Raw genomic sequence first — 26374 nt, forward strand, 5'->3', positions numbered from 1 at the left:
CGTGCATACATAAGTTTTCGTACGCAGACATACAAATAAGTCTATTTGAGATTTTTGGAAACTTCAACTATGACAAGAATAGTATATATATCAGTTATTTGTAAAAATACATGCCTGCTAGATTTTGTGTAAGCCAGTGTTACTTGAAACATGAAGCAAAACTCAATGTTTACCTTCACTATTTCACTAGATTGCAATAGGGTATCTTTGATATTTAACCTTTTTTTCTTCTCTTTTAGGATTTAGTCAAATATTAAACCAATTGTCTTAAATTAGATCACTGTCGCTTTCATGAGTGGCGTTTCTAGTTAGTAGTGACTATAAACAAGTATTTGATTGGAGGTAAAGCCAGTTCCACCTTTTAAAATGAACAGAGTTAAAAATTTTAGCACTATATTCGCTATTGATACTACGAGTGTAGAAATATGGCATCCAAACGTTGATGGCTCATTTGTTTTCCATTGCAATGAAAACCAAAGTGGGGACCAATATAATATATATAACATATCTTGAATGCATGATAGAAGAATAAATCTTCTTATAAACTTTTGTTGACGGCACTTTTTGCTTTCTGGAAAATTAAAATAGCAACACCAAATAAATACAAATAATGGAAGATTATAGTCAGATCTACATACATTCGAAACTCCACCTAAAACTGCAATTAACAGAAATAGAAAATTAGCTCTTGTTTGGTTTACTATTACCACCATCGTTGTACAACGAACAAGTAATAAATGTTTTATTGTTTATAGTCCAAAAATTAATAATTAAAAATAGTATGATACTAATGTGCTATTTCTCGGTTCCAAATGTTTATTTATTTGTAAGCATGCGTTCGGCCATACAAATAAAGTGCCCTAATATATTGAATTAGCAAGAATGCCCGCCAAACTCAGATAAAGTAAGAATAGCTTGAGAACATAACGTTATTTAAGAGAATAAATAAGAATGGGTACTATTGCAACAGATTTAGTGTTTAACTATTGAAGAGGCAACGGATTGGATTCTATTTAAAGTTTCACCAAGCAAATTTAATAGTGTATCCTCGGAATTTTGTCTTTCAGTGCGATCCGCTTTTGTATCAATTGCGATTCTCTGTACTAAATTCTCCATCAAGTCGAGTAATGCGTCTATTGACTGTTGTCTTGCTTCGACTTCTTCGTTTATAATGGAGTTTAGCTTTTCGATTTCGTCTTTAATCTGTTTATTTATACTCGTTTCTATTAATTTACAATTTTCGATTTCATTTTTAATGGCATTGCCGAGACGTGGAATGTCAATATCAACAAACTTTTTAACACAGTTATCTAATTCTTGCCTTTCGGAATCCTTTTTTAGCATTTCGCTCTTTAATACATCTAACTTGTCGTCAATTATATCCATTAACCTTTGCTCCATTGTTTTTCTACTATAAATCTCTGTTTGCAAAAGTTCATTTATTCTTTTTTCAATATGAACTAATTTGACACCATCAAAACCACTTGATTTAACATTTCCCTCGGATTCAGCTTTATATTCGCATTCATTTTTATGTTCATTCTCGTTCTCTATTTTAATATCGAACACTAATTCTCTAATCTCATCGAGTTTTTTCATCCCATCTTCGTACTTAAAAGTCATTTCCTCGTCAAACTTTTTAATATTTGACTCTAATTCCGATAATTTGTCTGTATACTTTGAAGATCTGTCTACATCAAGTCCATTGTGTATGCTACTTAATCTCTGGCTAAGTCTGTTTATTCTGTCATCCTGGTATACGTTTACGCCCTGAGATGAATTCCCTAAGATAGAATTTTTCCTGTAGGACATATTTAAGTTAAGTTGTTTTCTCGTTCATAAAAAGAAGAAAGTGGAATTCACTCAACTATTCTTTTTCTTAAATACACTTAATTTCATTAGGTTCTGAAAAGGAAATTCAAGAAATAAAAGTTTATTTACTTAGGCTTAATTTAATTATATTACTAATTATTTCATTTTACAAACTAATATATACCAATGCCCCCACAAACGTATCAACCACAAAACTTGATTTAATTTTACCCAAATTCAACTCTAAAAAAAATACCAAATAACGCAGTTAACTAGCTATCAGGCTAACAGAACTAGGAATTACTTAGTGCCCGTTTTATTTCAGAACTATTCTTTTTGTTTAAAATGAAATTCTCATCTCTTTCATCAATAATTAGAGGTAAAAAATTGGAAAAGAATAAAAATGAAACATAAAAAACAAAATCGCACGACTCCCAAAATAAAATATCGGATGTATTGTAACCTAGAAGCAAAAATATAACTCACAACTCTCCTTAAAAAGTTAATATCTATTTATTCATAATTCTGCAAATGAAAAAATATGCTTCTTTACCGCCAAATTCGATATATTTTCACGGGTACCTTATTCTCCCGCCAGTTATGATTCAGAAAGAATATATCTAAATAGATGGAATTGAAAGAAAGTAGGAAGGAGGAAGAAAACAAAAGGTAGCAACTATTGAATTTGCATATTAAGGAAAGTAGGAGTGGTGACATCTCGTTACTTTGAAGAAAATTAATCTGATTTAATATGGCAGATCAATGACAAGGAGAATTTTGTTGTTTTATGTGTTTTCAATAATTACTTTATCATGTTCAAGCCTACAGAGGTTTGTTTTATCAGCTGAATGCGATTTGTCTCCTGGAAGTGATGTGTATTGTAATTTAGATAACGGTAATGCGAATTTTAAACGGAGACAATGGAATTCAATTAGGGGTAGCAAGACAGGTGGAAAAAACGTGACTAAATTTTTAAGGTACTTTTTTAACTATTCATCTAAAAAAGACAAAGATGACTTTTCGTTCGGTGCTAAGGATGGTTCTGCTATACGCGATTACTTTAAGCCCATTGGAGAAAAAATTATATTTGAAAGAGGGATACTGAGGTCTACTGATGTTTGTTCTTCAATACAATTAATGTCTTTTTGGAAGTTTTATAGTTATATTATTAAAACTGTGTATTTTGAAATGTTTAACAAACATATTGACATTTATGCTAACAACAATTTTAACTTCAATAACTCCGATATTTTTGAATTTAATGCTCTAACTGATAACTTTAATACTTCTGAATTGATAGATTACGAAATTAGAGATAAACTTACTGAAATTAACAATATCACTGTTGAAACACCCAAAGCAAATGTTAATTTTACTGAGGTAAATAACACCAATTTAAATCATTACTTTGAAAATAACACCTTTATTGGCGATTATAACTTGTCTTTCAACGACAATGGTGATATGAACAAAAACTTGAATGAAACTGCTAAATTTATAGAGACTAGCGGAAGCTTTCCTTATTCAATAAGTCACACCTATGACGAAGACGGATCTTTAGGTAATAATACATACAAAGATACTGGCAAAAGCAACGTAAATTATAACATTTCATATAATCAAATGGTTTGCAATAAAACTAAAAGCAACAAGGAGATATCTATGTTCGGAATTCCTGTAAAATTCAACTACTTAAATAACGAATCAAAAACAGATGTTTTAGTAACACAGGTATCACATAAAATGGGGGATTTGCTCAAAAAATACCAGGATAGTTCGCAATTCCTCACTAAATCTGACGGAATAACTTCTGAATCCGCAGATTCACCTAACAAAACATCAAATGTGACATATCTCCAAATTGGCTTCCAAAAATATATCATCGGGTAAGAACTCTCTTTCAGAGTGTTGCCGCGCGCGCCATGCGTTTTAAGGCTGGATTTACTTGAGGTATTCGAGTTTATAACGATGGATAGTGAATGCGTAAAGGAATGCTGACCAGTCTTTTTTTTGACATGATGTATATCCGTGATATGGGATATTTAATCAGTATAACCTTTTTTAGTCTTTGTGGCTTTACATTTTAATCTAAGACTTTAGGTAGTAATGTCGTTTGTACTTTAATAAATGCACTTAAGGACTATTTTCACATATTATCTCTTCATCTAATTGAGTTTTATTGTAATTATTTATTTTGTATCGCCGTAATTATTATTACCTTTATTTTTTATTTTCCTGCTCCCACCAAATGTGTGTGCATGTCAACATGATCACTTAATTATTTAGTGGATCGGCAATATATGTAAATATAAACGCAGTTCTGAAAAAGAAATTCCCACATTGTTTTTAATTATTTATTTGCCTATTGCTTGTTTTTAAGTCAATTTTAGTCTTGAATGTACAAGTTTGATAAAAGAAGTTGGTTTCTTACTCTATTCTTTGTGGACAAATATTTAAAGGCAAAGTAAAGCGCATGTGTAAATAGAATCAAAGTTATATAACTAAAGTTGTATATGAGTGAATAGTAAGATAGAGAAGGACTCGGACATATATAAGTTTGTGGTGTAAGCTAAATGTAAATAACTTGAAATTAGAGCAAAAGTAGAAGAAATGAGTGACAGTAGCGAACCGTACAACATTGAAAAATTTAATAAACTGAGGGGTTCCTCAATAACAAGAATAAATAATGCAATAAATTCATCAAGAAGCATATTAGAATCCGCAAGAAAATGTTCGAATAATACACCAAATTCATATAAGATTTTGAGTGTAATACCAGGAGCAGTGGAAGCTCCGAAAAGGGATTTGCATGTGACAGACGATTTATGTGTTGCAATAAGTAAAAAGTACTCATCAAAGTTAGAGTCAATTTTGGATGAAAAAGAAAAAAAAAACAAGGAAATAGAAATAAAAAGTGGAATAAATGGAATGATAGAAGACTGGAATATACTAGAAAGCGGAAATAATAATGCAGGAATGAATGGTAGTAATAATGTAAACGAAAATAACAAGAGCTTGGACTCAACGCAGTTTAAAGACTTTGTTACTGAGGCAAAAGCAGCAGAGTTTGTGATTAGATTTCTAGATAGAATGCAATCTAAAAAGTTTGAAATGAATTATGAGAATGTTTCTCTGCATGTAAAGGGAGAGACACAACTAGAAAAACAGCTTTCTGCATATCCATCATTCGTCTCTGCTATATCACATGCATCTAGTGGGCTTTCTGTAATTAAAAGGGATTTGTTGTATGACCAAATTGGTAATAGAGGAGGAAGCGACAGTATAATTGACGGGAGCAGTAGTAGTACGGTAATAGGAAATTATAGAAACAAGCAAATATTTGACAGAAACCCACTATTACAATTATCACTAGAATTGGAAAGGGATATAACAAAAGAAAGAGCACAGGCTTGGACATCAAAGTATTTTCCAAGTATAGGAACAAAACTAAACTACGAAACGATGGATGAAGAAAAGGCTTTGGGCATTTATGAGAAAGATAAGCATAACAAAGACGCTATTCTTTTTAGACAGTTTAAACTGCAGCCTTCTGCTGGTATAAAGGGCATAAGATATAGTAATAACTTAACAGGAGAAACAGTTACAACTTTGGGAATTAACAGTATAAAAGATGATATATCTGTATCAGATGATTGTTCTAGTACTAATAATTTGAGAAGCAAAAGAAATCAGACAGTCAATGGATTGCAGCTGGCTTTTGATGTGAATAAGATACCATTAAAATTTCCATGGTTATTAGAGCAGTTGCCTACATCTCAGTTATTTAAAAGTCAAGTACTATTGCTTAATGAAAATTTATCAGCGAATAATGACAATGCAAAGGAAGAGAAGGTGAAAAAGTCTTTCTATCAAAAAGCCAAAAGTTTAGCAACAAGTAGTTCATACAGGCAAGATAATGTAATAAAAGCAATAGTGAACAATAGAGGTGTTGCTATGGTTAGAAATATATCAATGGTGCCAGCAGATTCAAATTTGGAGGCTTACTTTGATGAATTGGATGATAACAGTGACAACGATGACAGATATTTATGGGACGACGATTACGAGAGAAGAAATTGTAAAACCAAAGAAGAAGGAGTGCAGAAGTATATGGAGGAAACATCTTATGATATTAGAAAAAGCAATGATGAGAGTGACATAGACGAATTAATGAATGAATTGGAACTTAAATATAGGGACTTAACCAACAAAAGGGATCAAAATGCAAATGGAAGAACAAATACGAGTGGAGTGAACAATGGAACGTATATTCAAGGATATAGTCAAACACGTGGTTATATGGATAGTAGTGATACAAGGGACTACAGAGATGTTCAAACATTAACAATGGGAAGCGGTAGTAACATAAGCAAGGTGCAAAATTCATTACCTGGATCATTTGGGCAATCAATGTCAAATGAAAGGGAAATTTTAGATGTAAACACATACAGTAGTGTTAATAACTCATTAAATGAGTATAATTCTAATCCAAAGGTGAGGATAGAATACGACTTGAGCGAATTATTTGACACAAATAATGTGATTTATAAAGGCGAAGGAATTGAAAAAACTTGGCGAGCATATTACGAATCGCTTAAAGGCTTTAATGAAGCAGTTTTAAAGAGAAAGAAACACATGGAAGAGATTCACTATAATATAAATCCGTCTTTAAATAGACTAAACGGTTCTCAATCTAGAAAATCAAGAATACCTAAATCATTTTTGCCCATCCATGAGTATATAATGCAGGAAGAGGACCCTCAGGAGGAATACTATAAGTTCATTCAAGGACAGAGAATGATAAAAGAAAGTTTGAATGGTTTCCCTTTGCAGGACAGTCAATACTTGAGGAGGACGAATGAACTGCTTAATCTAAAAGGTGAAGAACACTCTTCTGAACAAATAGATAATAACAACAGACTAAAAATTGTAGGTAAGGACTCTAAAGGGCATGTAAGAGGTCTCATGGCAGTACGTGGTGGTAGAAGGATTATAAATAGATTGAATCGCAGTTTAATGAGTGAATATGAGAAGAGATTACGTTCTAGAATAGAGGATGTTGGTTTCCTAGAATACAACGAGGAAGACAGAATAAGATTTTTAAATAATGTAAGGACTGTTAATGTAAATAAAATAACAAAATTAAAGGAAATGGAGAACAAACTAGGTACAAAGGCAAGAATATCGTGCAGAGGTAGAATTAAGAGAATGAATGGTAAAGTATAGGAAACTTTCTCTTTATTTAGTTTTTAGTAAATATTCTAAGTAACAGATTAGATGAATCAATTTTGTTTAGATCAATGCCACTATAATCATACCCTTCACTTAATGTGTTTTCATCATCTGAATCTTTATTAGTTTTGTGGTTTCTCAGGTGTGTTTTTCCGCCTTGTGAGGACAATTTTTGTTTTTTAAATTTGTCTAAAACTGGGTGATTTCGTCTTTTACTTTTATTGCATAATATATTTGAACTCGTTTTACACTTTTGGATATCCTCAAAACTATCTTCTTTATTAATATCAAAGTCGCCATCTTGTATCACACACTTCTTATCCCTTAGGTGATTGTTATACTCCCTCTTGTATTTTATATATTCATATAATATGTCATCGAATGTATCTTCTACCAAGCAATAAGTAACGTTAATTGAGTTACTCATACAATAAAACTCATCGCTTTTAGATCTAATCCTATATGCTCTTGATATTGTTTGGCTTTCAACTGATTCATTTACTATTGGATCTAAAATATAAATTTTTGAAACACAAGACAAGTCGAGACCGTGAGATCCTAATTCTACACTTAATAATAGTACTGAAAAGTTCTTATTTCTGTCTTTAAAATTTGATATTGTACTTAACAATTCTGTTTTAGGTGTATGTGGATAATAACGACATGTTTTAATGTTAAGTATTATCGTTAGTGTATAGTATATGAAATCCAACTGCTGCCAAAAACTCGAGACAATCATTATCTTAACTTTTGGATTATCATTCAAATCTTTAAGTATTCGGTGAACTACGTATCTTAACTTTGAACTTGAAAAAGATATTAAACCTATAGATGCTTGTGGAATGTAGTTATATGCATCTTCTATTGCAGGCTTTTTGCTAATATTAAATCCCAAGCTTGAAGAGTTGGCATCAATGTACCTGAGGAGATAATTATTAATATTAATCACAGTAATGTCACTAAATAACTTGTAGAGTTTTTCCAGTATTAAATCAACTTTATTACTTTTATAATTAGATATTAAAAGGTTTTTAAGCTCAATTATCATGTTTAAACTGCCAATTAAAACACTGCAGTTAAATTCGTTGTTGCCACAATCTTTTTTGCCATTTGATGACTTGATATACTTATTTGGAACTTGAACGCTATCACTGTAACATCCATCACTACCACTTGTATTATGACTTATTTCTATAGGTACCTGTAATCTGTCAAAGAAATCTGGATTTATTTTAGTTTGCTCGCCACAGACTACACAGTAATTCACCTTTCCTCTTTTTAGCCATATATACTTCCTATTACAAGTCAAGTCTGATTTAGATACCACTTTGTTTTTCTTAATTTGCTTATTATTATTAATGAAAATTGAATCACCAGTTTTATAACCATCTGTAGTACCAGTGGCATTATTGTCAAAATCACTATTACAAAATTTATTGGCATTTGGATTCTTTCCTTCATAAATATTGCTTTTTCCAGAAGTTGAAAAGTCTATATTAATTGGAGTATAACCCAACCCGTACATAATACAATGAACACATACCATGTGTATTTTCGAACACGGAATTATTAATGGAAACATTGTGGTCACAAAACACAAATCACACTTATAATAACAGAAATTATCCCGGAATTCACTCTGATTAGTTGAACAACTAATCAGTCTCAAGTTTGTGTAGTAACCCAGGACAAAATCTAGTCTTAATGAAGATTCTGGCTCGTAATAATATTCATTCTCATATAATTCATGCTTATTTTCCAGCATCAATTTTAATTCATAAATGTTGTCGTCCGATACATATATTGATGGGATTGAAAAATTCATCGTCTTTATTAATTCCAATTTGTTATCGTCCATTATGTAGTCTCTTAGGTTTAATGTAAATCCTAATATTGATGAAAATCTTAAATTCCATATCAGTTCTTGTCTATAACTTACATTACTTGGATGCAACAAGGAATCTACGTTATTTTCGCTATAGTATGTACAAAACAAATTTCTTTGTGTAAGTTCAACTAACATGTTGTATACGAAAAATTCATTATTTATATAAGGTCTTATTCTCTTCCTTTTTGGTCCAACCAAATTTGGTAAATAGTTATTTATGCACTTTTTCTTATTAGTGTAAACTATAATCGACCCTAACTGTGTAATTAGGGTAAACAAACCTATTGGTCTCGTAAATTTGATATTTAATGCTGTTTTTGTAACTAGTGTAAACAATGAAGTGGTATTTTCATATCTTAACTTTGATTCACCATTCTTTCTGTAAACCACACTTTTTTCGTGATAATTCAACATCCTATTATACATTATTGGCAACTTTAGAAAATTAAATATATTTGGTATGCTCGTGTTTAATGACCTAAATAATGACATTGGTAACGGTGTTCCTGACATTATCCACTTGTATTCTGATTTTATTTTACTTATAAATTGCTGATACAACTTTGATGTTATTTCCGAATTGCCTATATTGTGTCCTTCATCTACAACAAGCCTATACCACTTTACCCCTAATAATGGACTTTTATTCTCAATGAAAAGACTACCTCTTTCACCAACTCCCACTTTAATCGAGCCACCATTCTCCTTTATAGATGCTCTTTTATACTCCTTTCGTATCTTGCATATTTGATATTGTTTTGTTAACATCCTGTACGATATTAACACGATATCTGAGTCAGATATTACTCTAGATTCTGGTATTACATCACACGAAGGATCATCATATACGTAATACAACGGATACATTTCATTAACTAAGTCAGATTCTTTATCAACTTTCAATTCTAAACGTGAGTTAGCATCAAAAACAACTTTTTTATTCATATTACCCTTTGTTTTACATTTATACGAATTATCTTCAAATATAGATCCCGACCTATTATCATTAATATGAAACTTTTCACCTCTGTTATACCCACCATACCACTTGTTTATTTCGTTTACCCAGTGTTGCACTAAGTGGTTTGGGACTATTATTAATGTAGATCTACTGGACAGCAAATTCCCCCCGACACATTTGTTATCACCTCCATCAATTACGTCACTCTCCTCATTTCCGTTACCGACATTTTTAGTTGTTTTGTATACAAAGTAAACTAAACAATTTCTGATTCCCAACAGTAAATTATGAACTCCACTTGGATATTTTAAGTGGTTATTTTCATAGTTACTGCTATTCTTCACGTTTGACCTCTTGTTTGCCGTTTTTTCTATCAATGACAATATAGTCAATGTCTTTCCCAAGCCAGGTTCGTCACAAAATATACCACCATTCGTGTTCACGTATTGGAAGTTAATCTCCTTTAGGTCTAATTCATTGCTAAATTTATATCCCATGTGTATTTTCTTATCTATATGGTTTAGATACAAGCATACGTCATAATACTTCTGGTTATTATCGCTAAATATCTCACTTGAAACGTAATAATCAACTTCTTTTGGATGCACTTTTATTCCCCTCAGGTAACCACTACACATTTTATCTTCACCCCATATTACATCTCCCAAATAGTCATCACCAACTACTCTGCTCATATCTTTTATGTACAAGCAGTGCCATATTGACAAATACTTTAAATAATCCTCCGAATCCGTTAAAAATCTTATTTGGTTATTATAAAACCAGTTATTATCACATACAGTATCACACTCATTTCTACTATTGTTGCCGCAACCAAAAGTTATACTATTCTCTCTTTTTAACAATAGCGAAACTGATTTTCTCTGGTGTGGTAATAGTATATTTCTATAATAAATCAACCAAGTATAATACATTTTTTTGTTCACCTTTCCCAAATTTGTGATTGTGTCCAAATCTAAATAATCCATTATTTTAAACCAAATGCCTGTTGATAAACTATTAGCAATGTTTAATGACTCTAAATTATTTTCACTACTAAAACAACTATATAAATCGTCATAATTCTTTATTATCAACTTTAATATATCATCCATATTCATCAATTTACTGTTTACCTCACTCTCAAGTATCTCATTTCCAACATACTCAATTAATTCTCTAATATTCAACATACCAATGTTAAAATTATCACTAAAAGCTATGTGGTCCAGACAATTTAATACGCTGCATTGTGATATTAATTTGAGTTTATTCTTAATCAAATTATCTTTCTCGCCTAATACACCAAATTCAAGTATTGACCTTCTAAAAAAATCCAATAGTGACTTTCGTCTTGAGAATAACTCACTTTCCTCAACTAAATTCTTAAATGTACTCTTTAAGTGATATATTACATTGTAACTCAATATCGAATTTACTAATGTTAATACTCCTCTATTACAGTTATATTTTGTTAATATATTTATACTAAAGTTCAACCAAAAGTATATTCTTGCACTAACTTTCTTAAATTCAGTATTGCAATCATTATTCTCCTCAAATAATTTAAATATATCATCCCCTTCCGCATCTATATTCATAAATTCTATATATGCATCATATCTATTACCATCAGAAATGGTATACAACGCTGATATAACTGATTCATCCTGATTTTTGTCCAACAACTCACCTACTTCCAATCCTATATCATCTATTGCTATATCACCTTTCCTTATTTCACTCATCCAAAATGAATCATACTTATATATTGACATCTTTTTTCTATTTGCTTTCAGCGTCACTCCTCCCAAAAGTACCCACCTATCGCTGTCATCTCTATCAATACCCATTTCTCCTTTACTCTCTAGTTGTAAATCTCACCGGCTTTACTACATAAAAATTAACAAAATAACTCATTTATAGCGATTGTTAAAAACGAATCCATCGTATGACACGTTTTAATAAACTAATAAATCATTTTTATTGCAATTACTATATAAAATCCACAAAGTATCTAAATGTTTATTCTCTCGCTTAATTTAGTGTTGACTATTTATTACCCATATAATTATTCATAGCGCCATGTCATGTTGACATTTCAAAACAAACACTTGAATGTTTTTTAAATTCAATTTTATATATTCATAAAGCAAGATAACTTGACATAATAAATTACTAGTTAAAAATAACAATTTATCCGATAAAAACTACACTAATAAAACTATCTAGTACATATATACTTTGTATATATATTCGTATATGCATTCATATATACATAAATACATGTGCACATGCATGCATGATACATATTCATAAATGCATCCACAAATTTGTTTATTTTGTCAAAATCCCTATAAATTCAATATGAAGTATTGGTTTTTTGTCTGCTTATTAACTATTGCACATATTATATCGAATTCTTTTTCTGATCATTTTTAATTGACTGTATACAATCGTCTATTGCCCTCTCCAAAAAATTCATATGCTTGATCCTCATGACATGTGGCCATGTTCTTCTTTCACCTTCCCTAATAAAATGCAACATATCATCATATGATGGGTGATTTATACAACGGTACCAGTCAAATAACGATGTTTTTGGAGTTATAGTTACGTGACCTTCAATATCCTGTAACATCCAAAAATTACTCACATCTTTACCGAATAATTTCGGTATTAATTTAAGTTTTGCTAATTTTGTATACCTATATTTAATGTCTAATGTAAGCCAATTCAATATATTATTTAATAATTTTCTCTCGGGATGAGAAAACATTGTTTTAAATGAATCTTCCGTTACGAATGGAACATGATGTGGATTAACTTGCGATACTACAAATTGTCTAACATTGAACAAAGTTGACAACTCTTTATGTGGAATATCTTGTGATATAGAGCCGTCCATCCATTTCATTCCTGGTGGAAAATATCTTATAATCTTATTAGTTATATTTTCTTTTGCAAATAATTCCGCTACAGGCATTAAACCCGGTAATGCACATGAAGCAACTACCGCACTCCATATTAATACATCTGGAGTAGTGACACAATTTAATAGAAGCGGTTCGGTATACTCTGGACTTGCATGCGTTGGACTTACAGTTATTGTTACTATTCTACCTGTTAACTTATATGCTTCGTAAAATGTATAGTTTTTAAAATACATTTGACATGTTTTCGTAAAATCCTTTGGATTTATCATATAGCCTTTAACAATAAAATGACGTATTTGTTCTATAAATGGAGGAAACCAACGACTGCCATACATATTTGACACAGTTGGTTTAATATATTCATTTAATATTTCATCATTTTTTTTAATTGCTAATAGTGCTGCTACAATAGACCCACCACTCGTTCCATTTATTATCTTTGGCATTATATTCTGTTCAATCAATACCTTAACTACACCTAAATGATACATTGCTAAAGCTCCACCACCACTTAAACACAAAGCCGTTTTTCCCATTGAATGCCCCAATAACTCTAAAAAATGAATTAAACCATTACTAACAGTAACCTCATTTATATTAATATTCGAGTCTAATTCATTTTTACAATTTATTTCTCCGTTTGTTGAGTTTATCCCATTTGTAATATTTGTAACAGTATCTCTTTGACTATTATTACATTCTTTATCATTACAAGTACATTCTCTGAAATTTGTTTCGTCATTTTCAGCACACATTTCGCAAGTTTGCACAGAAATATCTTTCATTAACAATTTATAATCTGTTAATGATGTAAATGAAGAATTTAATACAGATCCTTCATTATTTGCATAAGCTGCAGTCATAGAACTTGTATTACTTGCTATACATGAATCCATATATTCTTTTATGCTATCATCACTAATATTGTTTTTCAATTCTGTTTCATATTCACTTGTTTTTTCAATCAGTTCATTCTCAAATTCAATTATATCATCACTATCTATTATATATTCATCATAATTTGACTTGTCACTTTTAGTTATTTTTACTATCTTATCTATTGAATTTGAACTTAATTCTATATTCTGATTAGATAATATATCTTTCTTTTTTATAATATTATATATGTTACTATCATTTAATGCCGAGTCTAATTCATTAAACGTACTCTTATTCATCAACGATATTCTTAAATAATTTAATACATTATATATCTCCTCCTCAAAATTATCAATTAACATTTTTGTACCTGAAAAAGCTTTATTATAAAGTGATTGTCTTGATATTGATGCAAAATTTCTATGACAACACCATCTCAATAAGAATACTATCTTTCTATAATTATTTGTTCTTCTTGCCTCAGTTAACCTATTAATGTACTCTTTTAAATACATCCATTGATAATCCTCTGTTTCATCTATTTTACGCCAGTCATAACCACCATTTATTAAATCCAATTTATTCCCAATGCTAAACCACTCATCATAATTATTTGAATATTCAAGTTTATATAATAAGTTGTCTCTTCTTGTAAAACAACTTCTTATAATCAGACTAAGTCTTAGTAGTAAACTTGATATTACAAAAAATAAAATATTTATTGATATTCTAAATATATGATATAATCCCAACATTACCCTTCCTAAAGAAAATAAAAATGAAAAAGAGAGCCATAAACACCATGTTATGCATATTAAAAAGTACTGACGTATTTTTGAGTTGATTAGTATCAAAATCAATGACGTTGTTATAAATGTCGTTGAAAATATCAAATGTATTATAAAAACGAAAAACCATGTATTAAGAATCAACATATATAATAAAAATAATGTACTCAAAGTGTTATTTGTCTGTTTTTTATATTGTATTCAACTCCGATGAAATATAATCGTTATTTCTCACTTAATTTGCATAATTATCTTTTTTTGTCCAGTATTATACATAAAATTTATAATCACATTTACTTCCATTAGTTTACTATCATATATATTATGTCCTTAAAATATTTGCGTATAAGAAATAGTGTATATAGATTTATTGTTGTTTTAATATTATCATTCTATTAATATATAGTTCATGTATGAAAGAGTCTGTGGTAAACTAGATATTAATATTTTACTATGGATTCTTTTTCTTTATAAAAGTAATTCCCCTATGTCATTAATGTATATCCTCTTATACTGTTATTCTCTCCACTTATCTATTTATCTAGTTATATATATTTTAACTTCTACCAGAAAGCTACACCTGCATAAAGGAATTGCTATCTTGGTATTGCATGCAATTTCCCCACAAGGGCAATTTTCTCGCTTACGTGTGATTTTAATGCATACCGCTATTCCACATTTAATATAAAATCAAAAATGTATATGTACTGGCAAATAACAAATTTGAACATAGTTAAAATAATAATGTTATAAAAAAACACACATAAAAGAAAGGCCAATTATATTATTAATTTATAGTATATTGTTCTTGTTCATTTTATTTTTCAAAGTTTCTATGAGTTGTACGTACGGAAAACGAATATATTATTGCGAAAGTTTGAATGGGGATTGAAGAGGTAACGTAAAATCGTTTATAATATTCATTTTTAGATCGATTTTTTAAACCCAATTGCCTGTGTTAATTATTGATGGAAAGCGTTGTTGACATAAAAAATGAGTCAGGGTCACCACTGGAAGATGTTCTATACTTTCGATTAATAAAACTAATTTACTCAATAAAAGACATATCAGAAACAATTGTTGAACTAATCATAAATATTATTCTTTTTTTGATGGTACTATTTAAATGGGTATTTCAGTTTAATACATATATAACATCACTTTTTAAATTCATATTAAATATAACTTCGCGAATATCTGGTTCAATTACATTCGAAAATAAAATATATATATTAGTTGGTACTATATTAATATATTTACTAATACGTATTACGAATAAATTAAATGAGAAAATAAAATTATTAAAAAGAAAATACAACAATAATTGGTCAATAGTAATCAATCAAATAATATATGTATTTTCACCATATATTATATTTATTTTATTTGTATATTTGCCATTATGTGTAATTATTCCAGAGTATTACTTTGAGAATTTAATAGTTAAAATATGGATACTTTGGATACCAATGAACAAAGCAATAATATCTTTGTACAATTCACTATTACTAAACATTGATTTTAGTAAAAATATTAGGGAGGATGATAAAAAATATATAGATAAATTTAATAAATTTATCTATATATGTAAAAAATTTAGCAATACAGATATCGTGTTAAACTTTTTGGAATATATTTCAAACGGAATTAATTATAATAAAAACACAAACTTGTCATTGCTAAATTCAAAAAATTTTAGTTCAAGCAAGGTTGTAAATGTAAAAGCATTGCAATGTTGGGGTGATTATTTTGGTTTGTGGTTAACTTATTCATTTTTAAAAAGTTATATTATCGGAGATGGGGTAAGTGCAATATTGAAGCTTGCTCTAAGTCACATTAAAGTTATGAAAATTATTTTAATAAATGTAATTAAAAAATTAATATTTAAAGAAGTAAAAATAATTAAATATGTATACAGCATCAAATATATATCAATTGTAATAAAAAAATTTGATAACCTCATGATATTTCCTATATATTTATTCAAAACATTAAATATTTTAGTGGTAAATTTGAACTGGAAATGTTTAATTATATCAATTATTGTATTAAACATATTATTGCAAATTAAGTATCATGAGATATATGATTGCAAATTCTCTATGCTGGTTGAAAGCGAGTTAAAATGTAATGGTAATACACAAGACGAGGAGAGTGGCGACGACATGGATGAGTATCGTAATGGACATGAGGAAGAACATAATTCGTCAAGTTTAATCATTTATGAATATCCTTCATTAATATTAATAATAAGAAATCACATGATACATATAATAGACTGCTTTACTGTCAACATTTTTGGTATAACACTTTTTGGACATATACATCAATTAAATGAAAGTAATAGGACCGGTAGTAATCCTAGTATTTACATTGAAAGGTTGAACAGAAAAGAATATACAAGGTCAATTCCTCTCATTAGCAAACATTCAAATTCGGATGACAACAGAAAGAGTTCTAGAGCACTTTTACACAGCAGAACAATGCCAGAATTAAATATAGGCGATAAAAATATAAGCATGAGTAAGTTCAAAATAATAGCAAGTATAATTGACAATAATATATTATTAAATTGGTTACCTGATGGTATCAAAAAGTATTATTTAAATATTGGTGAAAAATTGATGGGTAAATCAAATAAATTTAAATATTGGATATTATTTATAATCGTTTTTGTTTGTCAAATTCCCCAGTGGATTATACTATTATTCCCACCTTTTATTGTAAACGCAATAGGTTGTATGTTATTTGGTTTTGTATATCCACTAATAATGATACTAAAAATAAACTGCAGTATATATGACGATAGTAAGATATTTGACAAAAAACTAACACAAAAAATCCAAACATGGACAATTTATTTATTGACTTTTAATCTAATAAATGAGATACTTAATATTGTCCATTTTGACAATAATATATTAACTTGGATACCATTTAAAGGTCATTTTTATTATTTAATGATATTAACGCTACAACTTATTTCATCATTAATACCTGTTATAATCGAACAAAACATTTAATTATTCAGGTTCTGCATCAGTTATTCCTCTTTTGTTAATATAAAATGGAATTTTTCTTTAATAAGGTAATTAATTGTTTACGAATACAAATGTATGTTAATTAGTTAAAACCTACCTAATTTTCGCTATTTCAGATGAAAGATACACACTTAATTCTCTTTCACTGCCATGTGCTTTTTTTGATAAAAATACCCTCCAGTTAATTGTATTTGACCACAATAAACCTAAACATGGTTTTTTATTACCTTTGCTCCCGTTTATTAATACTGAGTTATTTATATCTGTAGTTGTTTGGTTCGTGACAATGAACCAACAGTCATGATCAAATGCTATTTTCTTGAATACGTTAGATATCTGTAACAGTCCTGTGGAAACTGAGTGATCATCTGAGAAAGATACCTTAGATCTGTATAAATTCGTGATTGAATCGATGAAGATTGCGTCTAATTTATAGTTTAAACATATATATGGAATATCTCTTTGTATAAATAATTCAAGATCTTTAAGGGTATCAATTTTATATATCTTAACATAATCAATCAATTTTCTAGTAATTATATTAATAAAATCATTATTAGCATTCACATGCTTAAAGTCTGGTATTTTTTTGTTAATTTCTAACTCAATTCTGTGATATAAAATTTCAAATAATCTTTCTTTACAAAATACACCATTTTCTGTGTATATTACACACACAAATCCTATGTCATTTATATCTTTATTTAAATCACTAAAGTTGATATTCCTAAGTAAAACAGAAGCCATTAAGGAAAAACACCATTGAGTTTTTCCTGTTCCAGCCTCCCCCTTTTTTAGTTTAGAGTAAAATTTAGTTTTAATATTAATTAATTTGGTATGGAATTAATTATATTCCACATTCAATGCAAAATAGTGTTACTTACTGTGATTTCAAATAAAATATGTTTCGGTATTCCACCATTAAAAAGTCTGTCAATAACACTGGATCCCGTGGAAAGTCTAGATTCTTCATTAAAACAATTATTTGAATCACTTATTATTTCCTCAGTAGACCTTGTTCTCCACCACTTTGGTGGCAAACTGAGTTTTGTGTATTTATGTTTATCTGACATTTTACCACGGTTGTTTTGTTATTCATGCAAGACTATATGGCACGTAACCAGGTAAATACATGCAGTTTCTATGATATATTTCCACCTTGATGTTTTATTGTTTATAACAGGCACCAATTTACCTCATTCTTGTGTTAATACCTTTATAAAAATAGCATGTACTGGCGCCAAGTTCCGACTTGCTTGGTTCTGACAATGTTACGAAACAAGGCAAGATAGCTAGAAAAACGCAGAAAGAGAATGAAAATAAAGACATTAATTTAAAGTGACTTTAAAACATATTCCTATAACTATATGTGACACTTTAAAGTGAACACTATCTTTTTTTCTTTAGTAAATGCCTATATGGTGTCATATGCCTCGAACGGTTGAAATTCAGTGTCTAACACAAAATTGAATGAAAATAATTGATAGTAATAATAATAAAAATACATATTCATATTATACATGGCATACATGTATATATGCAATGTGGCCAGAGAGAATCATCACTACCCTCTTTACCTTTATGTAAAAAAAAGGTAGAAGGCATCTTCTCTACCATATAAATTGAACACGAAAGGAATGCATATTTAGTATCCAGTGGCTCTCCATGTGTGTGGATTAGTTTGGAACACTCTCGCTTCACTAACTAAAAACCTGAGCTGATTTCTTATGTCCTCTTGACTAACATGAATGTCCCTCGTTAATAAAGAATCAATAATATTGTCTATATTCATTTCAGGATTTCCCTGTGTAGAGGCTTGTTCAAGTATTGAACAAATTGCTTCCCTTAGTTTTAAAGGATTGCCAGTTCCAGTGATTGTTGGTTTGTTTGACGATATCGCAGAAACCACTTTAATTGTCCTTTGATTATTCGCTGGAACATTCTGCTCATTATTATTAAAACTATTATTATTGTCACTATTATTGTTTCCATTACCAAATTGTCCACTTAAATTAAACATTGAAGAAACAATACTTTGATTAGAGTCTTTTATTACTTCACCAGAGTTCATAGAGACCGAATTGTTTATTGGAAGTTTATCGTTATTGTTTTTATTGTATAAATTACTAACAATAAAAGTTGCTACATCTATGTCATGCATTGATATTTCATCAGTACATACCAAAGGCCTAACAACAAAGGCTCTTACAGAAGGTTCTGAGACCATTAAAGTTAATTCTCCAAAGATTTTGACAAAACAACCTTCTTGTATTGAATTTATAAGTTCTTGTTTATACCTTGTTCCCGTATTGTCCACTAACCAATCTATTAGTATCAATCCAGATCCATCGTCTAAATAAAAACGAAGCCTTTGTGGATAATCCTCATGTTCAACATGCCTTACAAATCCAACTAATTTAAATAGATTAATACTTTTATCAAATAACTGAAATCTACTTAATGTTATAAATTCACTATATGATCTTAATATCATTCCTACCTTCAGAGGTGCCAATTTTTGATCGTTATTTACGTTCTGTTTCTTATCAAAGTTATTTTGCATGCTCAAATCATTTCCTTCTATCAGAAATCCGCCTCCCTCATTCATATCATCCATCCCAAAACCACCAAAACCTTTACTCATTCCATCGAAATTCATCCCTACTGAGATACAGGCTAGATTAACTATATATTTCCAAATGCATCCAATTATACAAAAATAAAATTTGTATATCTCAATTTTTTATCTTTTGCATTAATACTTGCTGTGCCTTCATATAGTTACTTTATTAAAGAGGGGTTTTTTTCCTGTTTAAATAAAAGGTACATACAAATTTATAATAAATACCGCACCTTCAAGTCTGTATTTACTATAAAAAAATTTCATTCAAATGTGCTTTTTTATCTTTTATACTCAATTTCGTATTTTCATGTTTTCTTAAGCCACGTTTTTTAAATGCATGTATAAAATAACACATCTGTTAAACCAATCAGTAACACACTCTGTTTCAAGGCATTACAAAATGAAAATCAGTTTTACCAAAGTAAACACGTTATACGTATACGTATTCAATATCTACTCCATTTGTTAATCATAACTCCTCTCTTCCATTTATTTCTCTCTCTCCTACCCTACCTCGCTTTATCTACCTAACTAAAATAATTACAAACCAAAAACATAGTGGGGTATAATCTACGGCATGTGTAGCCAAAAACAGGATAGTTTTGGCGGCACATACCAAGTAGAGCTTAAAAATAGAATGTCATTTTGACTGGGAAGAGCAAAAATAAAATAATTATAACTGAAAGGTGTTTTGTTCGGAATATATGTAGATATATTTTCCTAACAAGTTGTGTTTCTCGATAAAGACTGAGAACAAGGTTCAAATTGTACACCGTTAAACACCGTTGCAATTTTTATATAATATTGACAAGAAATGGGTGGAGGCAAAAGATTTACAAGGAAGAAGGGAATAAATCAGAGTCAATTGGGAAAAGCAATATGGAATACTTTCGGTAAGAAATATGAGGACGAGTTGGTTACTGACAAAGAGCACTTACTGAATGTAGTATGTGATAACTACAATGAGATGAACAATAAAAGCATTGTGGAAATGTCAAATTTGGACGAATATTTGTGTACTTCACTAAGAGCACAGGAGAATTTTGAAGACGAGAAGGTGATAAAGGTAATATCAACAAGTAATATTAGCGATATAAATCACAACCATCTAATACTTAGAAGAGATGATGTAAATAAAAATAGTGTTGATATAATAAACTTACCAATACCCAGACGGCCAATATTATTTGTTGGACCTAATTGCGATTTGAATAAGATGTATAGTGTAAGAAATGTGGACAACATTGAAAAAGAATCATTTTTAAATTGGAGAAAATCTATAGCAGAGAAAGAAGAATCTACAGGATTATTTGTAACTCCATTTGAGAAGAATTTAGAATACTGGAGACAATTGTGGAGAACAATAGAAAGAAGTCATGTAATTGTTGAGATTGTTGATGGCAGGGATCCTCTTTTTTTTAGAAATATTGATTTGGAAAAATACATAAATGAGATAGATCCATTAAAAAGAATTGTATTATTATTTAATAAGGCAGACTTGTTAAGCTTTGAACTTAGAAAAGAGTGGCATGACTACTTCAAGAACAATGTACCAAATATAGATGTTTACTTCTTTTCTGCATTAAATGAAATAAACAAAAGGGAAGAAGATTCACATTTGGAATACGATGACGAAATTGAACCTTCTAGTTGTTGCGATATTTTAAGTACAAAACAGTTATTATTTATATTACGAGACTTGGCAAAAGTTGTTTACGAGAAAAGTTGTGAGAGATACATTCAATACAAGACCGAGAATAATGATTTTATAGACGATAAGCAAACATCTGAGGAGGATACTGCTTTAGAAGAAGAATCTGATGAGGAATTAAAAAAAGAATTAGACGAGTATCAAGAACGAAAACATGATGATATTTATGATAAAATTGAGCATAATATAGGCGAATTGAATAACGATCATCAAACCGAGAGGGGTATTTGTATGAACAAAAACAGAAACAGAATTTTAATCGATCCCTTGAATCCAGGTGAAATCACAATAGGTATGGTTGGCTTTCCAAATGTAGGAAAATCATCTGTTGTGAATGCTCTTTTTGGTACACAGAAATCATCTGTAAGTAGAACACCAGGAAAAACTAAGCATATACAAACATTGAAATTGGTAATTCCACATAAAAACAATGATGATGAATATATAATATTATGTGATTGTCCTGGTTTGGTTATGCCTTCATTTACAAGTACAAAAGAGCACTTATTGATAAATGGCGTTATTCCAATAGATCATTATAAAGGAAATTTTTTAAGTACAATACAAGTTATTGGAGAAAGGATACAAGAACAGTTGTATAAGATTTATTTCGAAAACGTTAATTCTAAATATCCAAAATTATTTGATTCAAAGGCATTTTTAAGTAAATTATGCGAAACAAGACACTTATACCAACAAGGAAAAGGTGCAATACCAGACTGGAGTAAAGCTGGAAGAATGATTTTAAGGGATTACTGGTCAGGTAAATTGCTATATTGTCATTATCCTCCACATAAAAATTACAACAATCATATTGACAATAACAACTTTTCTACTAAGGAACAAGAGTTATCAATGTCCGATTTAGAATCTGACATTGATATATTAACATTTAAAACAGATGATAATATAACTTTTAATTCAAATAACAACAGTGTAAAAGAAAGGAGAAAAACAAAAAGACAAATAAGAATGGATCAAAAAAGGATTTTAAGGGGTAAAAACATATTAATTTCTTAAATTATTATTCGAATATTATCCATTTATTCGTTTTTGTGTTCATATCTCCATGTCAATATTATTTAAAAAACAAACCCATCAATACTCTAGTTAATGTCTATTATGCAATATGTCGATATTCTTTATTGCCAACAACACAATTACTAGCTATACAATTATAGAAACAGCATTATTAACAACATGTGTTTATATGAAATATTGTTAGTACTAAAAAATCAAAAAGTAAAATCAAACTGTAATTTATTTATTTAAATTAATATTACTATGCAGAATTTTGTATAGTAATGCCTATATTACTATTGTTATTGTCTATTTGACTATTTTTAATTTGACGTTTAGCTGCTTTTTTAGCAGCACATTTGTTCCTATATGACTTATAGGCGAGAGCAGTAACAAGGAAAAAAACAAAAGCTGCTCCTGCTATTAAAGATGCCAATGTAGAATCAGAATAACTGTCCGTTCCAACATTAATTCCCTCTATAATTAATGTAGATCTCAGCATGAGAATTCCAAGTAATATAAAGAATATTGCCCCAAATGGGGAAATTATAATAATTATCTTTGCATATATATCTAAAATTCGCAATATTAAAGAGTCATCCATATTTATTTTGTTTCAAAACAATGATAATTATAATTTAAATTTTTCAAGTGGAAATTAATCACCAACTAGTAATTTTTGTTATTTCCTTATTCTTTTATTTTTAATTATCCAGTTAATTAATTAATAACTTATATATATTGCAATTCAATTAAATAGTATATAGATATATGCAAGTATTGACGTGTGTCAATGTTTGTCCCCTTTATTTACCAAAAAAACTGTATTTAACAGCTTAATTTAATATTAAGGCAATTTAATAGTACTCTGTGAATCTCCCTTTTTTCTTATATTTAAACTGAACTATACACTTGCGAATTAAAAAGATTTAAACGTTAAACAACCTCAAGTTCCAGTAAAAGAGTGAAATTTGTTGCCTTTTATTACCTCTTTTCTTAATTTTTACTATTACTTTATTCTATCTTTCTCACCTATTCACGTTTATTTATACCATTAAAGACCACTAATAAACCTCTTATTATAATTATTGCTTACACTCCGGGTTTTGTGTTTTAACTATTGCTTGCGCGCCAACATCAAGGCGGTACTTTTTTTTAATATTACGAGGATGTGAACTAATTAAAATAGTGCATAGATGAATAATGTTACAGACTATATATATTATTACAGGGAAAAAAAAGAAAAAAAATACTTGTTTACTGGCAAAATAGAGGGATGTTAATATTCTCAATCCGCCAATTTTTTTTATATTTATTTGTGATTTCTTCCTAATATTTTTACTTTATAAATGCAATACATGTATGTTTGCTTCTTACTTGTGTTTTACAATGTAAACGGAGTATCCCATTTTATTCCTTTTATTATTTATCACTCCACCTTCTTCTTTTCTCGGTATGAAAAAAATTTATTACAATTTTGAAAATGGTAACTCACACGAAATGTACACTTTAGTTCGGTCAAACTAAATTTCTATATACACATGTAATTTGGGAATATGAAGCCATAGTGCCGGTTTAATTACGTGTATTAATTGCATGCATCAAAATATCATTTCAATGCATAATTTGAATAAAATTTTATGATTTTTACTGTCTGTAAATTTGAGCAATATTAGAAAGCAGGTATTTTTGCTATAATTAGAACTAAGCAAGTAGATAATATTTGTTAGTCAAAAATTACTATGTGAAAATATTCTTGTAGAGTTGCGTTGTGGGTGTAGAAAAAAACAATGTGGATGATAGAAGAAAATTACATAAATAAGGGGTAATGTCACTATTGTTTCTTTTTTTCGCATTTCATAGGGTCGTTTTTAATAGATAACTTCCATATTTTTTAGTTGTGGCAATCCGAGAAAAATGAGAATGCCCATATCTTTAACTTAGATTTATTCGAGTGAGTAGATAATTTAATGTTGGATACGGATTGTATTTTGATTCCTTTTCCCATTGATTTAAACATGTATTCATCTGTGCACATATTTGCTTTTCAACTTAATCTTTTTTTCTTAATTAACTAATTTTACTCTTAAGACTTTGATTTAGTTTATGTTAATTGAAATTGTAACATAATATCATCTTTTTGGCACCAAAAATACTGCAAATACCTTGAATGATTTTTGTTTAATATTTGAACATGGAAGAGTCAACTATACATATGCCAATAATAAATGTTTGGAACAAACAAATGGAGAGAATTAGGATATTTATTAAACAAAATCTGAATTTAGAAGTTGAGGATGTAAACAGGAAATTCCAAACACTACAAAAAGAAATGCTCGACGAGATTAAAGGACTTCTGTATATAAATTACAAAGATAGAATTGCCGACCATATTTCTGACGTAAGCTTATCTATATATTTAAATATTCACATGCAAATAAAAACATGCATGTAAATATATTAACTATTTTAATACTAACGTGACCATTTGTTCACTTTATTTTTCTTTTTGTTGACTAATTTTAGGATAATCCAAAAATGACAAGATTAATGAGTGAAAACAAATTATTGTTAAACCAACTTAAGGAATTAAGCAAAGAAATCATTCAAAAAAGTGAAAAACTAAATGAAAAAAATTCAGTCATAGAAAACTACCAAAAGGAAATAAGAAGGCTTGAGCTTGAACAAACTGTCAATAAAATCCAAGAAAACATGGATAAAGATCAAACTCAAGGACACATATCGAAACTTGAGAATCAAATTGCAACACTAAACCAGAAACTATGCATTATAAAAGATGCACTTAATAGTAGCTCACATTAAACCTTTTTTCTGGCCTCCAAATAGTACTCTCCAAAACCATAATACATATGATATAAAATTGCAAGCACACACTTTTGTCATACAGTCAAATAACCACATATCCGCACATGTAAAGTTCAGTAATTGTAAATTAGTTGATGTTTAAACAAAATAAGTACAGTTCTAAAGCTGAACGAAAATCAAACGCAAATTTAAACTTTTATTTTCTTTTTTTTCCCTCCTCATTTTTCTCCTTTTTAGATTTATCTGACTGTTCTCACGGCTCCCTAATTAATCTTGAAATTAGTTTGCTTGTCTCAAAAAGAACTATTAAAGGATTTGGCGCCTGATCTTATTTAGCAATTCATGCAAAATAGAAATGTATATAAAGAAATAAATTGAGGAGACAAAGTTTGCTAATACGACTGTTAAGATGTAAAGTAGATTAGGAGGGGTGAGGAAGAAAGATAAAGAAATAAATACAAGAGTTCTTGGAACATATCGAGTAAATATAGGTATTTTACTGATAATTTAAGGAATAAAAGTTGTATTTGTGGGGAACATAGTCAAGTTAAAATAATAAATTACAGGAAAAAATACTGCATGAAGCAGTAATTTACTTAAATGTATTAAATATATAAAATAAAGTGTGTATATATAAGTGAATAATTTGCTTATTTT

At 29.3% G+C, this 26374-nt stretch overlaps 12 protein-coding genes across 12 annotated transcripts; 5 read left to right on the forward strand and 7 right to left on the reverse strand.

Moving 5' to 3' along the window:
- Positions 1-308: 308 nt before the first annotated feature.
- On the reverse strand, positions 309-713 carry FG379_002233 (uncharacterized protein; the record flags this gene model as incomplete). The annotated part of the gene is made up of 1 exon (XM_067328102.1): positions 309-713. One exon carries the CDS (start codon positions 711-713, stop codon positions 309-311), a length of 405 nt encoding a protein of 134 aa, XP_067183641.1.
- A 259-nt stretch (positions 714-972) lies between these two features.
- Positions 973-1812, reverse strand: FG379_002234 (MAL7P1.13-like; the record flags this gene model as incomplete). The annotated part of the gene is made up of 1 exon (XM_067328103.1): positions 973-1812. The coding sequence occupies one exon, from the start codon at positions 1810-1812 to the stop codon at positions 973-975; it is 840 nt and encodes a 279-aa protein (XP_067183642.1).
- Positions 1813-2574: 762 nt separating this feature from the next.
- Positions 2575-3702, forward strand: FG379_002235 (uncharacterized protein; the record flags this gene model as incomplete). The annotated part of the gene is made up of 1 exon (XM_067328104.1): positions 2575-3702. One exon carries the CDS (start codon positions 2575-2577, stop codon positions 3700-3702), a length of 1128 nt encoding a protein of 375 aa, XP_067183643.1.
- Positions 3703-4422: 720 nt separating this feature from the next.
- On the forward strand, positions 4423-7038 carry FG379_002236 (uncharacterized protein; the record flags this gene model as incomplete). Its single annotated transcript, XM_067328105.1, has 1 exon — positions 4423-7038. One exon carries the CDS (start codon positions 4423-4425, stop codon positions 7036-7038), a length of 2616 nt encoding a protein of 871 aa, XP_067183644.1.
- Positions 7039-7054: 16 nt separating this feature from the next.
- Positions 7055-11746, reverse strand: FG379_002237 (DEXDc+HELICc DEXDc+HELICc; the record flags this gene model as incomplete). Its single annotated transcript, XM_067328106.1, has 1 exon — positions 7055-11746. One exon carries the CDS (start codon positions 11744-11746, stop codon positions 7055-7057), a length of 4692 nt encoding a protein of 1563 aa, XP_067183645.1.
- Positions 11747-12303: 557 nt separating this feature from the next.
- FG379_002238 (uncharacterized protein) lies at positions 12304-14463 on the reverse strand (the record flags this gene model as incomplete). The annotated part of the gene is made up of 1 exon (XM_067328107.1): positions 12304-14463. One exon carries the CDS (start codon positions 14461-14463, stop codon positions 12304-12306), a length of 2160 nt encoding a protein of 719 aa, XP_067183646.1.
- A 1001-nt stretch (positions 14464-15464) lies between these two features.
- On the forward strand, positions 15465-17519 carry FG379_002239 (uncharacterized protein; the record flags this gene model as incomplete). The annotated part of the gene is made up of 1 exon (XM_067328108.1): positions 15465-17519. One exon carries the CDS (start codon positions 15465-15467, stop codon positions 17517-17519), a length of 2055 nt encoding a protein of 684 aa, XP_067183647.1.
- Positions 17520-17630: 111 nt separating this feature from the next.
- On the reverse strand, positions 17631-18610 carry FG379_002240 (uncharacterized protein; the record flags this gene model as incomplete). Its single annotated transcript, XM_067328109.1, has 2 exons — positions 17631-18326; positions 18422-18610. 2 exons carry the CDS (start codon positions 18608-18610, stop codon positions 17631-17633), a joined length of 885 nt encoding a protein of 294 aa, XP_067183648.1.
- Positions 18611-19182: 572 nt separating this feature from the next.
- On the reverse strand, positions 19183-20196 carry FG379_002242 (replication A2 2; the record flags this gene model as incomplete). The annotated part of the gene is made up of 1 exon (XM_067328111.1): positions 19183-20196. The coding sequence occupies one exon, from the start codon at positions 20194-20196 to the stop codon at positions 19183-19185; it is 1014 nt and encodes a 337-aa protein (XP_067183650.1).
- Positions 20197-20974: 778 nt separating this feature from the next.
- FG379_002243 (Kre35p-like) lies at positions 20975-22891 on the forward strand (the record flags this gene model as incomplete). Its single annotated transcript, XM_067328112.1, has 1 exon — positions 20975-22891. One exon carries the CDS (start codon positions 20975-20977, stop codon positions 22889-22891), a length of 1917 nt encoding a protein of 638 aa, XP_067183651.1.
- Positions 22892-23153: 262 nt separating this feature from the next.
- Positions 23154-23495, reverse strand: FG379_002244 (uncharacterized protein; the record flags this gene model as incomplete). The annotated part of the gene is made up of 1 exon (XM_067328113.1): positions 23154-23495. One exon carries the CDS (start codon positions 23493-23495, stop codon positions 23154-23156), a length of 342 nt encoding a protein of 113 aa, XP_067183652.1.
- A 1590-nt stretch (positions 23496-25085) lies between these two features.
- FG379_002245 (uncharacterized protein) lies at positions 25086-25714 on the forward strand (the record flags this gene model as incomplete). The annotated part of the gene is made up of 2 exons (XM_067328114.1): positions 25086-25292; positions 25418-25714. 2 exons carry the CDS (start codon positions 25086-25088, stop codon positions 25712-25714), a joined length of 504 nt encoding a protein of 167 aa, XP_067183653.1.
- Between the last annotated feature and the right edge of the window lie 660 nt (positions 25715-26374).

This window comes from Cryptosporidium bovis (assembly GCF_009768925.1).
Source record: "Cryptosporidium bovis isolate 45015 chromosome Unknown contig_3, whole genome shotgun sequence".
NCBI classification, from domain to species: Eukaryota; Apicomplexa; class Conoidasida; order Eucoccidiorida; family Cryptosporidiidae; genus Cryptosporidium; species Cryptosporidium bovis.